Raw genomic sequence first — 22,273 nt, 5'->3', positions numbered from 1 at the left:
GTGCTGGAGACACAGGGTGACGAGACAGAGGCCCTGCTCTCAGGAACTTTCATTCCCGCAGGTGACAGGCGCAACCAGCACATAAGTGTATCACTGCTCGGGCAGCAAGCGCTCTTACGGGAAGAGAAGCTGGCCAAGGGCCTGGGAGTGGCATCTGCGTGTGAGGGTGGCTATGGGGGCCTCGTGGCAATAACCCTGGATGAAGCAGGAGTGGGTCACTTCAAACCACTTCATTTTTAGTAACATTTGGTTCAAATTAATTCTGGGTTTTGAGTACAAATAATTCACTAATAGAATTGTCTTGAAGCCAGATATGGAGCTGGCAGGATGGCAGTGCTCTCCCTACAAATTTCGCCAGCGGCCACTCCAACGCAGCTCTGCTGTGCCCAAGAACAAGCGTGCGGTGAGAGCCTGAGACAGAGAAGTGTCAGGTGGGTCCGGACCACCTTTCTATTTGTGTTTCGCACAAGAAAACCTGCCCCATTTCCAGAGGCAGAGAGAGGAGAAAGCTGGATAAAGACAAGCTGGAGTATAAACAAATACATGTATGTGCACATGTGCCCCCAACATACTATATACATATACGCCCACACGTGACTTACTTCCCTACAGTAACTCAAAACTGGATCTTTTATAATCTTTTTTTTTTTGCAACCATTACAAAGTTATTACAGCATAACTTTTATTGGGTTGTAGGTTGTATCTTTATAAGGCCACAAAAATTTTTAAAGGATCAAATTAAAAATTAAAAATTAAAGGTTCAAAGATGGTCAAGGTTCAGATTCAATGAACACTAATTTTAGAATAATTTTTACTATGTATATTCAACGAACTACTTAAGTTTTTGTTTTGTTTTCCTCTAACACAGCATCCCCAGAGAGTCATTATGTACAATCAGCTCTCTAATTCAGATTAATGTGTCTAAGCACATATTGATATAACAGAACACAATGCTTCGAGAGGATCCTCTGCTGAAGACGTTTAGTTGGGTCCCAGGACGAAGGGATGGACGTCTTAACTGTAATTCCCAGCACTTCCAATCGTGACCTCGTAGGCCAGTTTGGCAGGCTGGAGAAACACAGTATTTCAAAGGGGCCCTGAGTGAGGAACGAGACCAGCACTTCCGAACCACACGGGACTGCGCTTCATGTGCGTGGCTTTGACGGCGGCTCTCGGAGCGGCCGAAATGCGCGCGGAGAGGGAGCCTCAGAAGGCCGGCCTTTCTAACCTGCCTCTCGCTTACCTCCCCTCACTCGTGTACTGCTGGAGGGAAAAGTCACCAAGCGCATGATGTGGGGTACAACACGGGACACTGTGCTAATAACCAGTCTTAGGGGGCAAGCCGGGAGGGACGCAGTCTAACCCGTTTTCCCAGGGCGGGACTGATCACAGCCTCAGAATGGTGACGGAAGCGTCACCACTGAATCCGGTGGGTGAAGTCCCGTCAACAAGCGCCGTCACCCGCGGGCGTGTGTCCAGTGCTCAGAGGCCAGTCCCACAAGCCTAGAAACGGTACTGAAAGGACCCATTACGAAAAGAGCTGCGGACTTCTTACAAGGGAAGGCCTAGAGGCACTTATGATCTATTTCCCTAGGAGTTATTCAAATAATTTAGTAGTTAAATTAAGACATCAGAACAACAAATTGAAGGTTTCAAGGCAATCAAATGTAAATCCCATTTTTTTACATAAAATGCGATCCTCTCCGTGGAATCAGACAGCAGCTTCTGACTTGTTTTCCATTTCTTTGCACATTTGCTCTCTGCCACCAAGATTTTAAGACCTATATAAACAAAAACAGTATTCATTCTCTTCCGTAACACAGTTATTCAGTTTACCTTTTTGGCTTGGAAGGACATCATCCTTCCCTCGTCATCCACTCCCCGTCGCCCCCCCCCCCCCGCCCCACACACACACACAGCCACGCACGAGTGCCAGGCTATACTCTAGGGCAACAGAAACGGGAGGCCCAGCCCCTGCCCTCCAGGTGCCCCCAAGTTAGTGGATCACAGACACTGATAAGCAGGGAAATTACAGTAAGACATGCAAGGGCCCTCACCGGGACACGGACAGCGGGGCCCAGGATAAGAGTGGACCACCAGGACAGGCTGTGGAGAAGGGGAGCCTGGGAGAAACGACACCCGGGCAGCAGAAGAGCGGAGGAAGAAGGATGGGGTGCAGAAGGCCAGAGCCTGTGTGTGAAAGGTCGGAGCTGCGAACCGCCTGCGCCAGGGAGCGCGCGGGCCGGCGAGACGGGCTGGTGGGAGGGAGAAGCCTGGGCCTGACCACCAAGGGCCTTGGGGGCTGTCACTTCTCCGCCTTCCCCGGCATCTGCATTCGGGGATGGAGCTCCGGTTACCGAATGCGGATTAATGAGCACTGAGTAAGGGCACAAGTGCAGGAGACCACACGCAGCACCACGCAGAGCGCTGGGTGCGCGGGAGCTGTGCGTGCCCGCAGGACAAGGGGGGTGAGGGCTTGCCTACTGAGGGGCACGTGTCTGTCTCGGTTATGCTGGCTTTGCTGGTTCAAGTGTAAGTTTCAGCAGTAAATTTCTGAAGGGATAAATTACAAGCTTAAATGGTAGTTTGGATTTGTTTGAGGCAAAAGTTAAAACAAAAGCATGCTACTGACCCAGGGCTAGATCAAAACAATGAACCCACGTCAAAACGCTCACCGTCCTAGTTTCCCAGACACACTGACCCTCACTTCCAAACCAACCAGAATTGTGTTGTGTACCAAACTGTTATCATGTTAACCATGCTTTTAAAAAACTAATACCTTGGGTCTCTTACCTAATGTTATAATTGACAAGTGGCAACCTAAAATAGCTCTTCTTTTGCTGGGACACATCATGATGTCATGAAGATTTATGTGGGAGGAGTGACTCTATAAGCAAAACACCACCCAGTGGGGAGAAAAACCTCAGAACAAACTGCAATAAAGCCATTAATGTCCTTTTAATGTCTTGCTTAATTTCCAGTTCTTAGTAGTCATACTCTTCCCCATCAGATGAAAACACTTCAATTAGAACCGAGTTTAAGGAGCTGTCTGTAATGAGTGGCTTTCAGTATCGCTCAGCGGGGTCTGCACGTGGGGATAACGGTGCGGGGAGGGCACTTGAGTTGAAAGGGCACAGCAGTGACCACATGGCTTCTCCGTGAGCTCCTCGAGGACGACTCCAGTCTGGCCGCTGACGACACAGACCCCCAGGTCTCACGTTCTGTGACATTGGCTCCAACAGAATGAACACAGAAGGTGTCCGAGAACATAAGGCTCACAGACACTTGGCTCCAAACGGGCCCTTCCTAAATATGGGGGATGGCAGGGTTTTTGACAATTTTTTAAATCCTACCATGGCAGGAAGCAATCTAAAGGGGATTTAAGGCTGACAAAGGTACCCGACGGGGGTGTCCGTTCCCACTCCCCTGTGGCTCCTGAACGGGAGGTCAGCAGCCAGTGTGCTGCCGGGGCAAGCGGTCCTGTCTGCCCTTCAAGACTGTCGCACTTCCTGGACTGCAAAGCTAAACACAGGAGTCCGACCACATCATCAACTTTCATTAACCTTTAAGGAAACAATGTGCACCAACAGATTACTTTTCCCTGCGTGGTAAAGGCTGACCACATCTGCCTCTCAAGGCCTGGGAGGGGCGGGCCGGCACGGGCTCCGGCCTGTGGGAAGGGGGACAGCCTCCAAGCCACGGCAGGCGGCCCTGCCAGGACTCACGCGCAGGACTGCTGAGCCACGTGGGACTGACAGAGTTGGAGGACTATGCCAAGATAACGGTAGGAATCCAAAGATATGACAAAATAAGGATAAGAATCTAAAGGATACTTTTCCTGGGGAAAGTAACAGCTGTAATGAGTTGCTGCACTGAGTCCGTGTTTCGTTACTGATTCAGTGAAAGGTCTTACAGATAAAAGTGAAAACCCAAACAAAAAGCTGCCATCTGGGGACGAGCCTGTCAAAACTATGGCCTGTGTCCTGAAATTTTACTTTGACCCAGAAATCTTGCCCGAAACCCATGATTCCAAGGAGGTGCCGTGTGAAGCGAGGGAAGACCTTCACAGAAGCTTTGAGAAGCGGGGCCGGGGACGGGGTTGGGGTCAGCAGGTACTTTCCGGTGGGCAGCCAGTCGCAGCGGGGCCCTCCCGCCCCTCCATCCCGCCCCTCCATCCCGCTCCTCCCAGCAGGAGTCCTATGGCCTCAGACCCACAGAGGCCACCTCTATAAAGGCGGCCTCTCTGCTCCTTGAGCCTCTCCCCTCTGATGCTTGGACTCAACTCCACCATCGCCCCCTAATCCACACTGTCCAGGAGGGCGGCCACAAGCCACATGGCTAGTGAGCATCTGAAATGTGTCTAGTCTGAATTAAGATGTGCTGGAAGTGTAAAAACCGCATCAAAATTCAAAAACTTTTGAATACAAAATAAAACTCATGTCTCAAGTTATTATTGATTGCACGTTCACATACGTTGGGCTAAATAAAAGATACAATTATTCTAATTTGTTTCTTTATACTTTCTGAAAGCATGGCTACTAGAACATTACAAATGACACATGTGGCCCACGCCGTATTTCCACGAGGCCTTGGTGTTAACCAAGCGCTCCCTTCCTCAGACCAAGTGCAAGCACCCCACTCTGCCCCTCCAGCAAGCCCTCGGACCCCCAGCCTCCTGCTGGCCCTCACCCCCTCATCCCCATCTTGCATCACTTCCACTCCGGGCCAGCTTAGAGTACATGGTCCATCACCACAGTGGCGCTCAGCCCCCAGGCCACCCCCGGCCCCTCCCGCCCCCCAGTACTCCCTGGCAAAATCCCAAACCCCAGGAGAACCCAGCTCTGCCTCTCCCAGAAGACAGAATTCCTTGGAAGCACCAGCCCCCCTCCCCGCCCTCGCTAGGCCACGCAAGGCAGCCAGCACCGGGCCTTTGTCCGCCCCGCCGCACTGAAGGCCCGCCGCGCCGCCAGGTCCGCGGTCAGCTCGCAGTCACTCTCGCTGACCTTCAGCGGCACCTGACACCCACTCCGCTGGCTCTCCTTCCCCCTGGCTCTCCTTCCCCCGTGGTCCTTCTCATCCCCCTTACTCCTCCTCCTCCTGCCCGGCCCCGCGACCCTCCCTCCCCACCCCACCCCCTACAGGATTCCATCTATCTGAGAGCTGAAGGGCGCTCCCGGCTTAGGCCCAGGCCCTCCTCTCGATTGCAGACTCGCGTCACGCGGCTGCCTAGCCAACACCCGCACCTGGCAGCTTAGAGCCATCACGCCCACCGCCGTCCTCTGGCTCTGTCTGCGCCCGGCCCCCGCGCTGCGGCCCGCCCCGCCTGCCCAGTCTCAGCAAAGCTGCCCGGGAGGAGCCGCCGGCCCCTGCCCGCACCGCCACTGCCCCCTCCCCTGGGCTCCTCCTCGGAAGCACTTCCAGCACTGCGCCGCTCCTGTCCACCCGCCCCAGGCTCCGGGCCCTGGCAACGGCAGTCCCTCCGCGGTCTCCCTGTCTCCATCCCTAGCCCCCTACACCGGGACCAGCAAACTTGTCCTAAAGGGCCAGAGGGGGAACCGCGTCGCCCCGCGGGCCAGATGGTGTCAGACCTGCCCAGCGTGGCTGCTGCCGCTCAAAAGCAGTCGCATAGCATGTCCGTGAAGGGCGCGGCTCCCTCCCCACAAGGCTGGAACTGGGTGGACAGTGACTTTTGAATGTCATACCATTTCATGTGTCACAGAATATTATTCTTCATCTTATTTTTTTCAACCACTGGAAAATATGAAAAGCATCCAGTTTGCTGGCTGCACAAAAGCAGGGGACAGGCTGACTAGGCCCTCGGGCCACAGTGTGGCAGCCCCTCCCGAGACTCCTGCCCGCACGCCTTTCAAAGTGCTCCTTTTAAGCAGGTCTTGCTCCTGCTCAGAAACCCGCGAGGGCTTCCCTTCTGTTCAGTAAAGCCACAGGCCTTCCCGTGAGCGAGGGCCCCGCTGGACATTGCTCCTGGCCACCGCGCCCCCTCCCCTCCACCACACACGCTGGCCCCTGGCTCTCCTCCTCGCTTCTCTGCTACTGCCCAGCTCACACCCACCTCGGGGGCGTGGCCTTGCTGTCCCCTCTGTCAGGGACACTCTTACTTCACCGTGTCACTCCCTTCAAGTCACCCCGCCGGAGGCCCCTGCGCAGGTCTCACTGTGGGAATAGTGCCCGCACCCGGCCAACCACTTAAACAGTTAAAACCCTGTCGAGGGGTTACCTGGTTCCACTGCTCTGTGTCACACCTGTTATCGGCTGACATTTCCTTCTTTATTTAGAAACACACGCACGAGGCTGCTTTCTAACAGAAACAAAACAGCATGGTGCTTAGCAAGAGCAGGAAACCCAGAGGTGGGTGGCCTGGGCTAGTGGGCACCGGCAGCACGCACTCGCGGGGTGACACCGAGCGGGGCGGGCGCGCCCTCTGTCCCTCGGGCCCTCACAGGAGGACAGCCCCCGCCTCCTCGGCATGCGAGGAGTGAAGGGGTTAACGGTGCAGCCGGTTCGGACCCCCGATTGCTCAGTACCGCTTGCTTTGTGTTTGTTCGTCGCCCTCCTGCCCCCACCCAGAAAATGAGCTCGTGGAGGGGTGGTCTTGCCTTGTTTCCTGTTTTATTCCTGGTGCCTAGGACAGGGCCGGGCGCTGGGCCCTCAGTCAGCACTTACTGAACGAATGAGTAAATATTTGAGTTGAGTCACTTTGAGGGTGGGGAGAGCACCCCATCAGCCCCGTGCCATCACCACACAGATGTCAAGGAGGTCACCGCTTTCTTAAAACCCACTAGAGAAAGTAAAACCTCCTCGTCCACGTGGGTCTGCCTGCGGGTGTCTCCCTGTTTACTGCCTCCCCGCCCACCTCCCCGGCCTCCCCCGCGGCAGGCCCAGGGCTGTGATCGGGGCGCTTCTGCTGGGACACTGGGGTCTCCCTCACAGTGGCACTAAGCGGAGTTACAGCACTTCCAGGTTCTGCCATTTTGGTGACAAGGTCTTTAACATGGGGACACTGACACAAGTCCCTGGGACGGCCCTGCTTCCTTTCAAAGAAATGGGGGAGATGAGGTCACCCGGAGTTCAGCAAAGTGGAAACTGCTCTCCTAACCCTCTGAACTGAGGTGTCTCTCTTTGGCACAGAAAATAAACTTCCTCAGTACGGCCGCTACCCAAGCAGAAATGAGTCAGCAAGGTGCAGGTGGTGAAAGCCCACACCACCCACCAGGACGCGGTTCGGCCGCCGGACCGCCTCCCCGCACCCAGTGCCAGAGAGTGGTGAGCGTGGCCCAGCAAACGGCTGCGAAGGGGAAGAAATCGGGGCTTACGGAGTCCCAAGAGGTCACAGTGAACAGGCCCGGACCCCACCAAGAGGTGCCACTGCCGACCCCACAGGGAGGCACCGGAGCCAACGGCTGTGGCCCACACGGCCAGGGGTCTCAGAAGTGGCATGTCTTTTTCTCTCTTGCCCATGGTGGTGGCGGTTTAAATCCTGTGCTGGGCGGGTCGTTAAGGTCGCGGTGACACAGAGCGCACAGAGGACCTGCCCGGGCCAGGCAGGCACGGTCCCCTCTCACAGCGCACCGCTCTAAGGGGGCAAGGCCTGAGAACCCGGGCTGGCGCTCTGACTGATACTGTATTTCGCTGCTGATCCTAAATAACCCTTTGTCAGCTTCTGTGATCCCGCAAAACCGCGTGCCTTGTGCTACACCAGCTGGGCCACGGTAATGTCCTTGACTGGAGGCTTAAAAGCTTTGGTTGGGACGTAACTTTGATGTATTGTATTTCCATTTCAAACTGCAATGACTATCCCTGGATTTGGCATCTCACTGAGTGCTCCCAAAATTAGATTATGGCTAGTTAATGGAGCACCCCTCCCCTTGGAGCACCCCTCCCCTCGGGGGCACCCCCACAAGTGCCGCTGCTCTCTACTTTGCTGGGTCACAAGATGGAAAAGCCGTGGCTGTTTGGTTTACAGGATGCAGGGATAAGAACCATCTGCCTGGTCTGGTGTTTCTTTAATTAAAACTTTAATTACAGACATATCTGCACCGATACATGTGGTCTATCAGCTCCTGTCCTTAATTACCTGTGCTAATGAGAACGGAAAGCAGAGGAACGTTTGCTGAGTGCCTACTATGTGCGAGCCTCAGAGCAGGTGAGAGGAAGGCAGAGCACACAGCCTCGGCCAGAGCGTGACTGTCCAGCCTGACAGTCCCCTTGTGTAAACAGTGACTACAAAAAAGGGAAGGCCCCGGTTTCTCTTTAGGAAACTGAGGGACTCAGAGGGGTAAAATCCTCCAAAGGATCGGCAGGGAAGCAAGAACGGCCGGATGATCAAACCCTGACATCGAATTTGGGGTGCGCATATGTGCTACTTGACTACTGGGTGGCCTATTTCTGACCCCACCTAAAGATGGGTGTGGGCCCTGGCCGGTGTGGCTCAGCTGGCTGGAGTGTCGTCCCATGACGGAAAGGTTGCAGGTTCGATTCCCAGTCAGGGCACATGCCTAGGTTGTGGGTTCGATCCTCAATCCCCAGTCAATTGATGCTTCTCTCTCCCTCTCTCCCTTCCCCTCTCACTAAAAACAATGAAAAAATGTCCTTGGGGACAGATTAAAAAAACAAAAGACAGGTGTGGAAGTCTGAGGCATGTCGCACAGCAGCACGGGGACCCCAGCGGTTTCCCGGGCGCTCAGTGGAGAACGATCCTGTTGCTGCTGCCTCCTTCCACTTCCGGGCCAGGGCCAATTTCCACTGAAGGAACGAAACACCCCTGCTTCCTCCTCCCCTGAGATGGATCCTCTGTCTCCTCGCTGCCCCCAGAGGGGCTAAGTGCCGGCAGAAGGGCCCGCCTGCCAGGCCAGGGCCACACCGCCGGCGGCCTCCCCGAGGGGAGGCACCCTGCTCACCCTGGGCTCGCCCTCACCCGAGGTGACTTACACACGCGAGAGGAGCAGGAAGGAGAAACGGGGAAGGACCGTCACTCTCCGGCATGCAGGGTGTCACAGCCCACGCTCTGCTCCCCCCAGGCTGTGACAGAGGAGGCGGGGCCCTGAGCAGCCTCGAGCAAGGGCTGCCCCTGGGAGCAGGTTCCTCATCACCAAAACAAGGGCGCCAGCCCATGACCTCAGACCTCCCAGCTCTGAAGACTGTGCCGCAGGTGCTCTAACAGCCTGAGACAAGGGCCTCTAGGGCGCCCACTCCGTCCCAGTCAGGGACTGAAGCCGGGCAGTCCTCAAACTGGCTGACTCGGTCACACCGAGTGACCTCAACTTCCAAGGTGAACCACCCGTTAGGACAGACAGACACCAACAAATCTGACCGTGTTTAGGCTAATGAGGGGTAGTATCTACCCTGGAAGGTACCATCAATCAGAGCACCTGCTCTGTGCTAGGCCCCTGGGAAGATTTACTTTCCTGTCTGATGACAGATACGCCCACAAGCATCTACTAAATAGAAGGAAAAACAGAAAAAATGAGAAAGGAGAGGAGGCGGCATTGGGAGGAAGCGGAGAGGAAGGACTGAAACAGGAACTGCATTAAAGAGGGGGGAGAGAACGGGCGGGGGCGCGGGAGAGGACGGGCGGGGGCGCGGGAGAGAACGGGCGGGCGCGGGAGAGAACGGGCGGGGGCGCGGGAGAGGACGGGCGGGGGCGCGGGTGAGGACGGGCGGCGGGGCGCAGGTGAGGACGGGCGGCGGGGCGCGGGAGAGGACTGGCGGGGGCGCGGGAGAGGACGGGCGGCGGGGCACGGGAGAGGACGGGCGGCGGGGCGCGGGAGAGGACGGGCGGAGGGGCGCAGGTGAGGACGGGCGGCGGGGCGCGGGCGAGGACGGGCGGCGGGGCGCGGGAGAGGACGGGCGGCGGGGCGCGGGAGAGGACGGGCGGCGGGGCGCGGGAGAGGACGGGCGGAGGGGCGCGGGAGAGGACGGGCGGGGGCGCGCGGGAGAGGACGGGCGGGGGGCGCGGGAGAGGACGGGCGGCGGGGGCGCAGGTGAGGACGGGCGGCGGGGCGCGGGCGAGGACGGGCGGCGGGGCGCGGGAGAGGACGGGCGGCGGGGCGCGGGAGAGGACGGGCGGAGGGGCGCGGGAGAGGACGGGCGGGGGCGCGCGGGAGGGAACGGGCTGGGGCGCGCGGAGAGGACGGGCGGGGGCGCGGGAGAGGACGGGCGGGGGCGCGGGAGAGAACGGGCGGGCGCGGGAGAGAACGGGCGGGGGCGCGGGAGAGGACGGGCGGGGGCGCGGGCGAGGACGGGCGGCGGGGCGCGGGAGAGGACGGGCGGCGGGGCGCGGGAGAGGACGGGCGGAGGGGCGCGGGAGAGGACGGGCGGAGGGGCGCGGAGAGGACGGGCGGGGGTGCGGGAGAGGACGGGCGGCGGGGCGCGGGAGAGGACGGGCGGCGGGGCGCGGGAGAGGACGGGCGGCGGGGCGCGGGAGAGGACGGGCGGCGGGGCGCGGGAGAGGACGGGCGGAGGGGCGCGGGAGAGGACGGGCGGGGGCGCGCGGGAGAGGACGGGCGGGGGCGCGGGAGAGGACGGGCGGCGGGGGCGCAGGTGAGGACGGGCGGCGGGGCGCGGGCGAGGACGGGCGGCGGGGCGCGGGAGAGGACGGGCGGCGGGGCGCGGGAGAGGACGGGCGGAGGGGCGCGGGAGAGGACGGGCGGGGGCGCGCGGGAGGGAACGGGCTGGGGCGCGCGGAGAGGACGGGCGGGGGCGCGGGAGAGGACGGGCGGGGGCGCGGGAGAGAACGGGCGGGCGCGGGAGAGAACGGGCGGGGGCGCGGGAGAGGACGGGCGGGGGCGCGGGCGAGGACGGGCGGCGGGGCGCGGGAGAGGACGGGCGGCGGGGCGCGGGAGAGGACGGGCGGAGGGGCGCGGGAGAGGACGGGCGGAGGGGCGCGGGAGAGGACGGGCGGGGGCGCGCGGGAGGGAACGGGCTGGGGCGCGCGGAGAGGACGGGCGGGGGTGCGGGAGAGGACGGGCGGCGGGGCGCGGGAGAGGACGGGCGGCGGGGCGCGGGAGAGGACGGGCTGGGGCGCGGGAGAGGACGGGCGGGGGCGCGGGAGAGGACGGGCGGAGGGGCGCGGGAGAGGACGGGCGGAGGGGCGCGGGAGAGGACGGGCGGGGGCGCGGGAGAGGACGGGCGGGGACACGGGAGAGGACGGGCGGCGGGGCGCGGGAGAGGACGGGCGGCGGGGCGCGGGAGAGGACGGGCGGCGGGGCGCGGGAGAGGACGGGCGGCGGGGCGCGGGAGAGGACGGGCGGAGGGGCGCGGGAGAGGACGGGCGGAGGGGCGCGGGAGAGGACGGGCGGGGGCGCGCGGGAGGGAACGGGTGAAAGGCGGCCCTCTAACGTCACCTGGCCCTGACTCGTTTCTCGCCTGGTGTTTGTGTGGGTCAAACGCCCGTTTTCAGGAGCCTGTGTTATGTCCTACAGGGTAGATGGCGGGGCAGGCGCTGGTTTGGGGCGGCTGAGTTACTGCACTAGCCCACGAGGCCCGTTCTAGGTTACCGTGCGGCTGTGACAGAATCCACAGCACTGGCCCATGTTTGGCGGCACGGGTCTACACGTGCACAAGTTATTTACTTATTCGCTTGTTTATAACGTCCTCTTCATGTATTTCTGCACCTATCTGTCAGTGGTTCTCTGCTGGGCAGCCAGACGAGAGTCTGGGATGGGGTCAGTGCTCTGTATTTTCAGGCTGGACAGGCGACCCTGGCCGTGCAGCCACGACTGAGGAAGCTGCTGTTACGGAGTCCCTACCAGTGCCACACAGATGGCAGGGCCTTCCTGCAGGCAGTGGCGGTGGGGGCTGCTGGAGGCCTCGCTAAGTCGGGGTGCTGGCAGCTGGGGATGGTAGCGAGGACAGCTGAGGCCCCTGCTGCCAGATGGCAGAACCTTTCCTGGTCGGGCCCAGGTCTGCACTTGACTAGGAGAGTGACCTGCGAGATGTGACTTACCTGACCTGAACATCAGTGTTCTCGGGCACAAGACTGGGTTAACACACCACCTACCACCCAGACAGACTCAGTAACTAAAGTGTACGAAAGTACTTGGAAGGACAAGTGACAGCAGTGATGTCCTTCTCACTTATCCAGTAGGAGGGAGCACTGAGGCCTCTGGGTAGAAATCTTTAATCAGTTCAACACATTCTGACTCCTTGAAAACTAGTCAGACAAGTTACTGAGGCCAAAGGGACAGAGCGCTGGTGCTGGGACCCTCCCACAGGCCTCTTCTCCTGTGTCTCCACAGCCAAAAGCAGCCAGAACGGAAGCGCCTGTCTACAACGGGCTGAGTAGCTCGTAACCACCTATACTTTTCTTCCCCAAAAGTGAGGAGCCCAGATGTAACTCTAGGCACCTGAACTTGCGCCAGCTCGGCTCCCTGGAAGCACACACGAGTCTCCAAGGCAATGGCAGACCACTAACAGGGAAACCTTCCAAGCCTGACTTGGTGGAAGGTGTATGTTCCCCCCAGAACTCCACTTCACTGAACGCCTGGCTGGGACCCCACAGCCGCGGCCACACTGCGCCCCGGCCCTGCTCTGAGTGCCGACACACACCGTGGCCCTCGAAGTAAGTGCTATCATCATCATCCCCATTGTAAAGAGGAAGAAACTGAGGCACCGGGAGGTTAGGGACTGTCTGAGTCAGACCTCTGCACGGGGCCGAGTGGGGTGCGACCCACGGCAGCCTGGCCCCGGCCCACAGTCCTGGCCTTCTCCACAGGCTTCATCACCACTGCCCCTCAGCGTGACTGCACGTGCCACCGACACAGCCACAGGGCGCGGCTGAAGTTCAAAAGCACCTCTTCTGGGTCCCCCGTGTCTCCGTCATCAGCGTTTCACTTTTCCGGCCGACAACCCTGGAGAACAAGTAGGAGACACGCGGTACCCACGCTTCACGCAAGGCACAGCTGAAGTAAACCAGCGGGTGCCTCACAGGTCCACAGAGCGGGGCAGACAACCCAGTCACTGGTCCTAAGTACCAACGTGGAGGTCTTCCGAAGTCTTCCAGTGTGCGTTTTGGCTTCATGTGACCACCCTGAAAGACACCAATGGCTATGCAGGGACCCTGCTCATCATAAGCAGGTTTCCTGGTCCTCAGACCAGGTTGCTCTCATCGAATCATGGTTACAAAGCTACATCCATGTGGCCGCAACCTCCCAGAATTCCTAAATGCTAACCAAATAAGCAATGATCATTGAAAATAAGTGTCCATACACAAGCTTAGAAACTTAGATTATCTTAAAATGTATTAAGCAGAAAATGTTAAAGAAAATCTAACTGACCTAAATGCAAAATGAAGCACCAGTTTTTTAAATTTTTTTTCTTCACCTACTGTCTCATCAGCTCCTAACTGGACGCCTGAACCAAGTACTGGACTCTGTCCGGATGCCACAGGAGCCCACAGGGGAGATGTCAAGAGGCCCTGATTCTGTCAACAGGGAGCTGTGCCTCTCTGGGGACCCTCAGACAGCTCCCCCTCAGGCTCTGGCGAATCCGGGGCTGCTGAGTGAGAGGAGCGGAGCAGACGGCCAAGCACAGCCCTTGGAGCCCCGAGCTACGTGGCACTCGTAGGGGGGGCGGGGGGTGGATGGCATCCCAGGCTCGAATACGAGATGGGATGGGGAAGCATTCCTACCCCGTGTGAAAGCATGTGCATTACAAATCACCTTAAAAAGTCAGGTCCCAACTATTGGGACATGTACTGCATGTCCTTTCTGGCTCTATGACCATAAGATGCTTTACCCATTTGCGTTTCTCGGCTCTGACATTTTGCGATTCTGTGAAGACACCCAACGGGCCATAGGCAGTCTCCCAGCTATGTAAGTATCACAGACGAAAGCAAGCTGGTGAGCCTGACGAAGAGTTCGTGAGCATCCCGATCACCAATGAACAGCTCGCTACAACTAATTTTAATTTGTGGTTCTAATGAATGACATAAACTTTTATAGGCATCAACAAAGCTCAGAAAGGACTTACATCCATTTCAATGCTCATTTAGCAGCTTCAGCTGTGTGCAATTAAAGCATCAGCATTAACTGTTAGACAATAAAATAATGAGGTACTTAACAAATAATCTGTGCTTCAGTGGGCCCTGCTAAGAGATCTCACATGGTATTTTTTTTAAGAACACAATTTCCTGGGAATACCTTGCCAGTCCAAAGAATAAACTCAAGTTTGACTTTTGTTTTCAGATTTTGGGTTGTTCGCTTTGGAATAAGAATCTTCTAAAAAGAAGACCACAATAAAAAATGCACTGTATGGAAAACAGTCCTAAAACAGCACGTGGCATCAAGCAACCTGGTGCACAAACCATCACAGCCAACCAGACTTCAGCAGAGACAGAAGGACAGTTTTGATTATGTTGCTTATTCTTAACTTATGCCTCAAATAAAGAAATAAAATATTAAAGTGGAAAGGTGAATTTTGGAAATGAGACAACTTTCTTATCTTCCAGCCCATACATGGAGTTAAAGGGCTACATTTTTTCACCCAACAATACTTGAGAATACAAAATGTAACCGAAGGTTGCAGAATGTGGCAGCTAAGAGTAACAAATTCAAGTTGCTACTATTTCTGAAAGAAACGGGAGTTAATCTGCAAAAAGGGGGCTGGTGGTGATGACGGGGAGGGTGTCGGAGGGAAGGGGTTGTGGTGCCGTGTGTGTGTGTGTGTGTGTGTGTGTGTGTGTGTGTGTGTGTGAGAGAGAGAGACAGAGAGAGAGAGAGAGAGAGACAGAGAGACAGAGAGACAGAGAGAGACAGAGAGAGAGAAAGGGGGCATGGGGGGGGGGACAGACAGACAGAAAAAAGGAAGGGGCCTGAGAGAGACAGAGAGAGAGAGAGAAAGGGGGCATGGGGCGGGGGGACAGACAGAAAAAAGGAAGGGGCCTGAGAGAGACAGAGAGAGAAAGAGAGAGAGAGAGAGAGAGACAGAGAGAGAGAGAGAAAGGGGGCATGGGGGGGGACAGACAAAGGAAGGGGCCTGAGAAAGACAGAGACAGAGAGAGAGAGACAGAGAGACAGAGAGAGAGAGAGAAAGGGGGCATGGGGGGGGACAGACAGAAAAAAGGAAGGGGCCTGAGAGAGAGAGATCTGTGGGAACAAATTACTTTAGCTATTGCAAAATATGAATAGAAACAGATATACTGTATGGGGAAATGCACTCATTAAACTAAAATTTTAAAAGGATGAAAACACAGATTACATTTTATTTTAAAAACTGAAATGAATTTTAATACAGAAAATGAAGACAGCATTTTGCAAATTTATCACTCAAAGGGATATCTCTATTTGAGGAAATCAGCGCATTACACTTTGAGAGATGAAATGTTACAGCTTGCACACCAAAATTAAAAAATGAAATTAAATTAAAAAATGAAATGGTTACCAAGATAATGCAGGTCAGGGGATCAAAGGTGAAGGGTCACACATTATTAAAAAGAAATCCAAAAGGACGGCTGCATCATGATCTCTGCAAAACAAAGGAGCTCCAGTAAGTAAAACTGATATCTCTGAGAAATTAAAATTTAGTTCTTGAAGAGTCCCTGGTAATAGAACACAGTCATTCCCGATTTCATGTAGAGCCATTTTATTTAGGTACAAAACCAAATTTTAATTACCTGTTACCAACAAAATTTTTTTACAAAATTAAACATTCAATCATATTAAAACCCAGAATAACCCCCGTCACCAATGACAGAAGTCCCGACACTTCTGCTGGACTCCACGCCCTGTTTTCTGGAAACGACAGTGTGTGACCAGTTGCCAACATATCAGAAATCTAATCTGGTCACGGCGTGGTGAGGTTTTCTTTTTTTTTTTTTTTTTTCTCTCCTCAAGGAATGAGTTCCAAAATTGAGTTTTGCAAATTTGTTTCATTTGAAGTAGCTGCATAAAATTTCCATTATTGGAACATTTAGTATAACAATGTTCTAGAGACAGCAATAAAGTGATACATGATAAAATAAACTGTGTAACTATATCTATTAAGAACTGTTCTCACATCAACTCTCACAGCACAGGGTGAAAAAGACATTTTAAGCAAAATAACTTGCTAGTCCTCTCGGAATTACACAGAACTAATAATAGAAGCTCAACACCAGGACTATCTTGCAAGGGGAAAAAAGCATCTGGCAGGTTAGGTCTCAATTTCTTCAACAAATGTTAAAACTTACTTATCCTCCCCAAAAACAAACCAAAATAGATTATGTTTTAGAAAGAATACGAAGAGCTACGATTCTGCTTTGCAACATGTAGGCACCGCCTAAATCACGCCAAGCACAGCTCCGCAGCCCCAGCAAGCCTGACCGCCAGCAGCCACGGTAATTTCCACGTCCGTCTCACCAGCCGACAGGACGGACGCCACAAGCGCGAGTCTTCCGTCTACAGCGCGGCTCAAGCAGGCCGCCCTCCCCGACTCCAGAGCCAAGGTCACAGCAGGCGGTGCAGGTGCCGGCTCCCCGCCAGGAGAGCGAAGGGGAGCACAGCTGGCAGGGACGAACCGTGAGTCCCAGCCCCCTAGTTCGGTTTCATCCCACAATACCTAACACTGAGTTTACAGCTTGTTAAAATCAAATTCCAAAAATATTACGGACTTAAACACTGACAACTGCCCAGAACGGCTTTATTAGAAGGAACGGCACACCCTTCCTGGTGGCTTAGTGCAACTGGTAAACCCAGGCAGCCTCCTTCCACTGCGCGTCTCTTCACTGAGTTTCAGATGTTGAATTTTTTTCTTTACAAAGTGAAGACCCTCCACCAGCAAAAAGATTGTTAGAATTCCCTTTATTAAAATATCAGACCCCAACCTGCAACATCTCCAAAATCTTGCCTGTCAACAAACTCCATAAACATCAGGTTTCTGTTTCCCCTGACTAGGTTTTGTTAAAAATAACTTGCGGAGTTTCCTACACTAGATACAAGTGAGTTGGTGCCATGAAGCCTTGTTCCTAAAAAACATGATTTTTTTTTAAGTTCCATAGCTACTGAAAAGTAAACTAGCATTTCATTTCTCTGGAACACTCATCTCCCATAAAGTCTGTCACATATGTATTTGTTGCTGGGAGGCATGCAAGCAATTCTGCACACCACAGAGGAATCGATACCCCATCGAAAGGAGGCATGCGTTATTACAGTAGCATTGTTATTCAGACCACTTCAGCATCTTTGTAAGAAAAGGCAAGAAGCCAGCAGTATAACATTAGTCAAGTTTTGTTTTACTAAAAAATTTCCTATTAAAAATGAGAAAAAGTCTATGCATTCAGATCGAATGTCTCATGTACCCCTCTATTACCAAGACACGTGGGTTTATTAAGTAACTTCTTCTTGAAAACAAGAGTCTCGAGTACGCGCAGAAGCTTTTCAAAAGTCTTCTAAATCATTTCTAAAATTCACTAACCCACAAAAGTACGTTAGCCCAAATTTTAGGTAACTTAAAATCACTTGTGAAGGATTTTAGCTGATGTTTTCCAAATGAGTTTACTGTTTGGGCTGGAGGAGAGTAAAGGCTTCCAGGATTCACTGCGTCCCCAACACCAAGGATCCCGGACACGTGGCAAGTCAAGAGAGGCCTGGAGGCCAGCGCACACCTGGGAACACCGGGTTTAGCCGTGACCAGGAGCTGCAGCCGGAGCCTCTGTGCTGAGGCAGGTGTCTGGAATCCACGCACATTTCCCACAGACACAACCTGACAACTGCCTGCTTCACCCCAAATCTGTTCAAGGGACGTTTCTGCTCCAAACGCCAGAAGCCGTGGGGCCTGAGGAGCTTTGTATTTTTTCCAAAGGACTTGGACACAAAACAGTCTCCTGGGCCCCTGCCCGAGAGCCTCATGGGCCAGAACGGTCCACCTTCCCCTCTCCAGAGCCGCCTCCTCTTCAGGAAGGCCAGACATGCACCAGGATGGGCTGACCTGACGGACACTGCACAGGTAGGACAAAAGGGGCTCCTTGAACCCAAACGAAACCCCTGCCTGGTGGACCGACACTGTCCCGTCGAGGGGAAGAGGAGGCTGGTCTACTGCAGGAGAGCGCCCTTCCAAAATGGCAACCAGTAACTGAATTAGAGGGGAAACACTCCAAATAGTCCTGACCCCCCAACGCTTCAGGGGCATAACTAGCAGACACGCTCCCACAACCTAACGCTGGGAAACCGGACCCCCACACTGCTGAGTGACGTCACTCAAGGAAGGAGCACACCCAGCGTCACTTTCACATCAGAGTTCCAGCAGAGTCAAAAACCACTTTTCCTAGGAAAGCCTCCCCCGTATGAAGGTCTCGATGCCCGACAACTTTTCACACGAACGTGGGTTTCCACACGCTCAATTTGTGCTCTGGGCTCAATCACTTTGGGCGCCAAGGACAGCCCGCATTGATAAGCACAGAGGACTGGTTCATTTCGCAACCACACAGACACAGAACGAAGAACACCACTTCTAATAAGGTTAAATCATGACAAGTGCTGCCATTTTCACCACAATCACATCCGTTTCGAAACAAAAACTCACAGCAGAACAAGAAAGAAATGAAACGGAAGCACCAAGACAATTCAGAGAGCCGGAGAAGCCAGGAGACAGTGGAAGAACCTCCCACAATCGCCCTGCACGTTTCACTAATTCTTCACAGAATGGCTATGACCTCAACAGCACTGCTCTCTGCGGCAGAAACTAACCTCGGTGAGCGTATTCAGAGATGAAAGAGAGAAACATCCAGCCAAAAACTTATTACAGGTGTGGATGGAAAGGTGGCCACATCCCACACCGGGCAAGCTCAGGGGCGGCCTGCTTGGCGGGCCTTACACACTCAAGAGACCGAAAGTAACCACACAGGATGGTCTGAAATTAAAACTTCCTAACGCAAAACCATGACGGCCTGGGTCAGGGCACATACAACAACCAACCAATAAACGCAAAAACAGGTGGAGCAACAAATCAATGTTTCTCTCTCTCCCCCAACCCCCTCTCCTCTCTCCCTCTAAAAATCAATAAATGGATCTAAAAAAAAAAAAGCTTCCTAACTAAAATCAAGTCAGGGCAGGTGGTCATGTCCTAGGCCAGTACCTTCCTGACAGAGGTCAGTCTTTACCTTAAATGAGCCTGTCTGCTGTCTGTCTGCATCTCTAACAGGCTTGCAGGAGGTCAAGGTAACTTGCTGCTATCATGTTAACTGTTAACTATCCTAGAGCGATTACCTGTCTGCTCCTCCTACTTTTTATCCAGTCCCAGAGACTCCCCCTCTGCACTCTCTCATCTCCCTCGTCTGTCACCAACAGGTCTCACAGAACCCCTTAGGTCTTCTCTGAATATAATGCAGGGCTCCCCAACCCCCGGGATGCGAACCGGGAGGGTCAGCGGCCTGTCAGGAACCAGGCCACACGGCAGGAGTGCAGGTGGACCAGCCCCTGCTGCCCGAAAGGCCAGGGACCGCTCTTCTAAGTACAAACTGAGGCGCTAACTGCCCTTCTCCGGGGCATTTTCTCAGTCGGTTGAGATTTTGCTTCCCGGCAACTGTCATCAGTTTGGCTGAAATAAACTCATAACAAATGTCTACACAGGGATGGAGGAAAAAAAAACGCCAATTAATCTATACATTATAAATATGAATAAACTGTCACCGTGTCATTCAACAGAACAGATCATTCGCTCGACTGAAACGCCCCTGAGCAAAGTCCAGCCTTGAGCTAAGTGAGGACTCTGCTTTCCTTCAGGGTTAGAGCTGATGTCAGTTTCTCGGCGTGTCAGAAATACCGAATGTTGAAAAACCAAGCCAAAAGCATTTGGTTTTCAAGTCTGTGACTCCTACAACGTGCCTGGACTCCCTCCTGCCCCTTCCCCTCCTGACCACTTGTCCACCTTTCTGAAAACAGACTTCCTATGCTGAGCTTCTCAAACAGAATCTGTTCTATTCGTGTCTCCAACGTTTCTATAAATAATACAGCAATCCATACCTACAACCGTCACACTGTTCCCACCACAGTCCTCAAAAAGGAACCAAAGCTCACTACCAGCTAAGGAGTTTTCCGCCTAGACCTTTGTCCCCAACAAGGCGGTTTTTGTCCCAACAGCTTCCAAGACTTGACAAAGGGAGGGAGGCAGAGAGCACAAGGGAACTTTAAAGAGTGATGCAGACGTTCGCTGTGGTGGAAGGTGACGGCTGTGTGCACACACACGCATGCTTATCGACTGTCCACCTCAAGTGTGAGGACTCATTACATGCCAACTGCACATCACACGAGCTGCTTACAGGCGGGGAGGCGGGCGCCGGGCATGAGCTCTGCCTCTCCATGTGGCCCCCATGCAGGGAAAGCTGAGCTCTGGGGGCCACCTTCCCTGAGCCAATGACCCCAACTCTGGAACCACCTGCTGCTGGTCTTCTTGGTAGGTGACATAAAAGAATCCTTGTTGTTTGAAATGAATAAATACGTAAGTACTATATAGTTAAAAGACTTGCTATTGTTACTAACTTTCATGTTAGCCACAAACATGAAATTACCATATTTTCTAAATTGAAAATCAGGGCAATTTGACATAGTTTCTCTAAGAAGAGACTATGCGAAATCAACTTCTGACATACTCCTAGCTTTGCAAATGACATTTAAATTCACCAAACATTCGTAAATTTCTCTCAGATTTGTATATATTATGTCAACCGTGTCACAGCCAATACCCCATTCCTTTCTGGTACTGTCCCACGAGGGAAAAAGAATAACAGGACCTATGCCGAATTCCCCCAAACACACAAGGGAAACAGACTGACCCAGCGCTGCCTTTACTTCTGTACTGGTGGCTTCTGCGCTCACTGACGTGCAGACCAGGGCCCATGTGAATGCCCCCTGGCTTCCTGCATGTCAGGGTCATCAAAGCGCCTCCATTTCCAATTTCCTCTCTTCACTGACTCTCAAACTGCAGATGGACTGAAATCCTCTACTTAAGCCCAGTCATTTGTAAAAACCGGTTCCCGAGCCCCACCCCTATGGGGGTACAGCTGAGCGCATCACAAGAGGGGCCACGCCCCCTGCACTCTCAGGAGACCCCCATGAGACTGACCAGAGGAGGCCACCGTTCTCGCTTTCGGGAAACCACCCACCCCCTGGAGCCCACGCGCGCCCGCCTCCTTCCGCACCAGGCCCGGCTGGCAAAGCCGCGACAGGAGGGTGAGCCACAAATCCCACCTGGTGATAGCTGTGTGGTCCTTCTCCCAAGACTATTAAATAAAATTCTTAATGCCAATACATGCCTAAAAAGCCTTTAAAACCCAAAAGAAGAAAACTATACTGACAGGCAGGGTGGCTACATAGGAAATACGGAGTCCTTTCTGGGCTTTAAAGTCATGCCAAGTGATTCCGGGTCCAGGAACAGCTCTTCCACTTCCTACTCCTACAACCTTGGACAACTCATTTAATTTTTAAACTAAGTCTCACTTCCTTTACTTATAACATGAAGGTAATAACATCCCTACCTCATCGGGGCGCTGAGAGAATTAATGCAAGTAAGTGATAAAAACTGCTCAGCATGGTGCTCGGACGACCTAAAAAGCAGTGGCCGTGAGCTCCGGCTACTGTGACTGCGATGCTGATCTGCTCACATCCCCTTATCTGATCCTGCCCAAGGCTTACAAGAGGGCCACTGCTATTCCTGCTTCTGCAGACGACAAAGGTTAAGTCTGAGACACGCTGTGCATCTTAAAAAAGAGCAGAGCTAGAATTCAAGCTGGACCTGCCCAGACCTGCCCGACCCCACGCCTCCCGCCCTGCAGGGCCAGGAAGGCGCCCCACAGCCCGGCGGCCTGTCTTCCCCGCGCCCCACACAAGGCGCTCCCAGCAATGAATGAACAGGTAGGTCCTCAAGGGTGAGACACACATCTAGACCCACTGCTGCACCTATCACAGCACCCTAAACAATACACTTAAAAGGGTACACGTGGGATTTAAATCAGTGGAATAACAGAAATGAGGACAAGAACTTATTTGCATATTTGTATGCAAAAAAGGAAGAGTAACTGTTTTGATTCTACAGTTCTACTACTTTAATTAAAAGACAAATTCACTCACCCACAAATATTTCCTGAGCCCCTGACTCTGCACAGGCTCTGCACCGCGTGCCGGGCTGCGCAGTGAAGGGCAGAGGGTCTCAGCCGTGTCTGTCTACACCCGGAGGCGAGGCCCCGGGAACACACTGAGGGAGATGCACATGACACCACAGACATCCACGGCAAGGGACGCTCGCTGATGCTGCTGGGACCGAGGCCTTTTCCCAGGAAACACCCAGT

At 54.2% G+C, this 22,273-nt stretch overlaps 1 protein-coding gene across 3 annotated transcripts in view; it reads right to left on the bottom strand.

The window, feature by feature from the left end:
- Positions 1–1,654: 1,654 nt before the first annotated feature.
- LOC150014115 (calmodulin-binding transcription activator 1-like) overlaps positions 1,655–22,273 on the bottom strand; it is a 92,878-nt gene continuing 72,259 nt past the window's right edge. For 2 of the 3 annotated variants that reach the window (XM_090268519.1, XM_090268520.1), the window contains exon 4: positions 15,253–15,480. In XM_090268519.1, coding sequence (XP_090124645.1) covers positions 15,472–15,480 — 9 coding nt within the window. In that variant the 3' untranslated portion in view covers positions 15,253–15,471. Of the gene's footprint in view, positions 1,782–15,252; positions 15,481–22,273 lie in introns of those variants that run through there. The other variant, XR_016509617.1, reaches the window with a different exon arrangement.

This window comes from Furipterus horrens, unplaced genomic scaffold (assembly GCF_987537825.1).
Source record: "Furipterus horrens unplaced genomic scaffold, mFurHor1.1.pri manual_scaffold_3, whole genome shotgun sequence".
NCBI classification, from domain to species: Eukaryota; Metazoa; Chordata; class Mammalia; order Chiroptera; family Furipteridae; genus Furipterus; species Furipterus horrens.
Note: the sequence above shows the minus strand (reverse complement) of the source record. Positions and strands in the feature narration are given on the sequence as shown.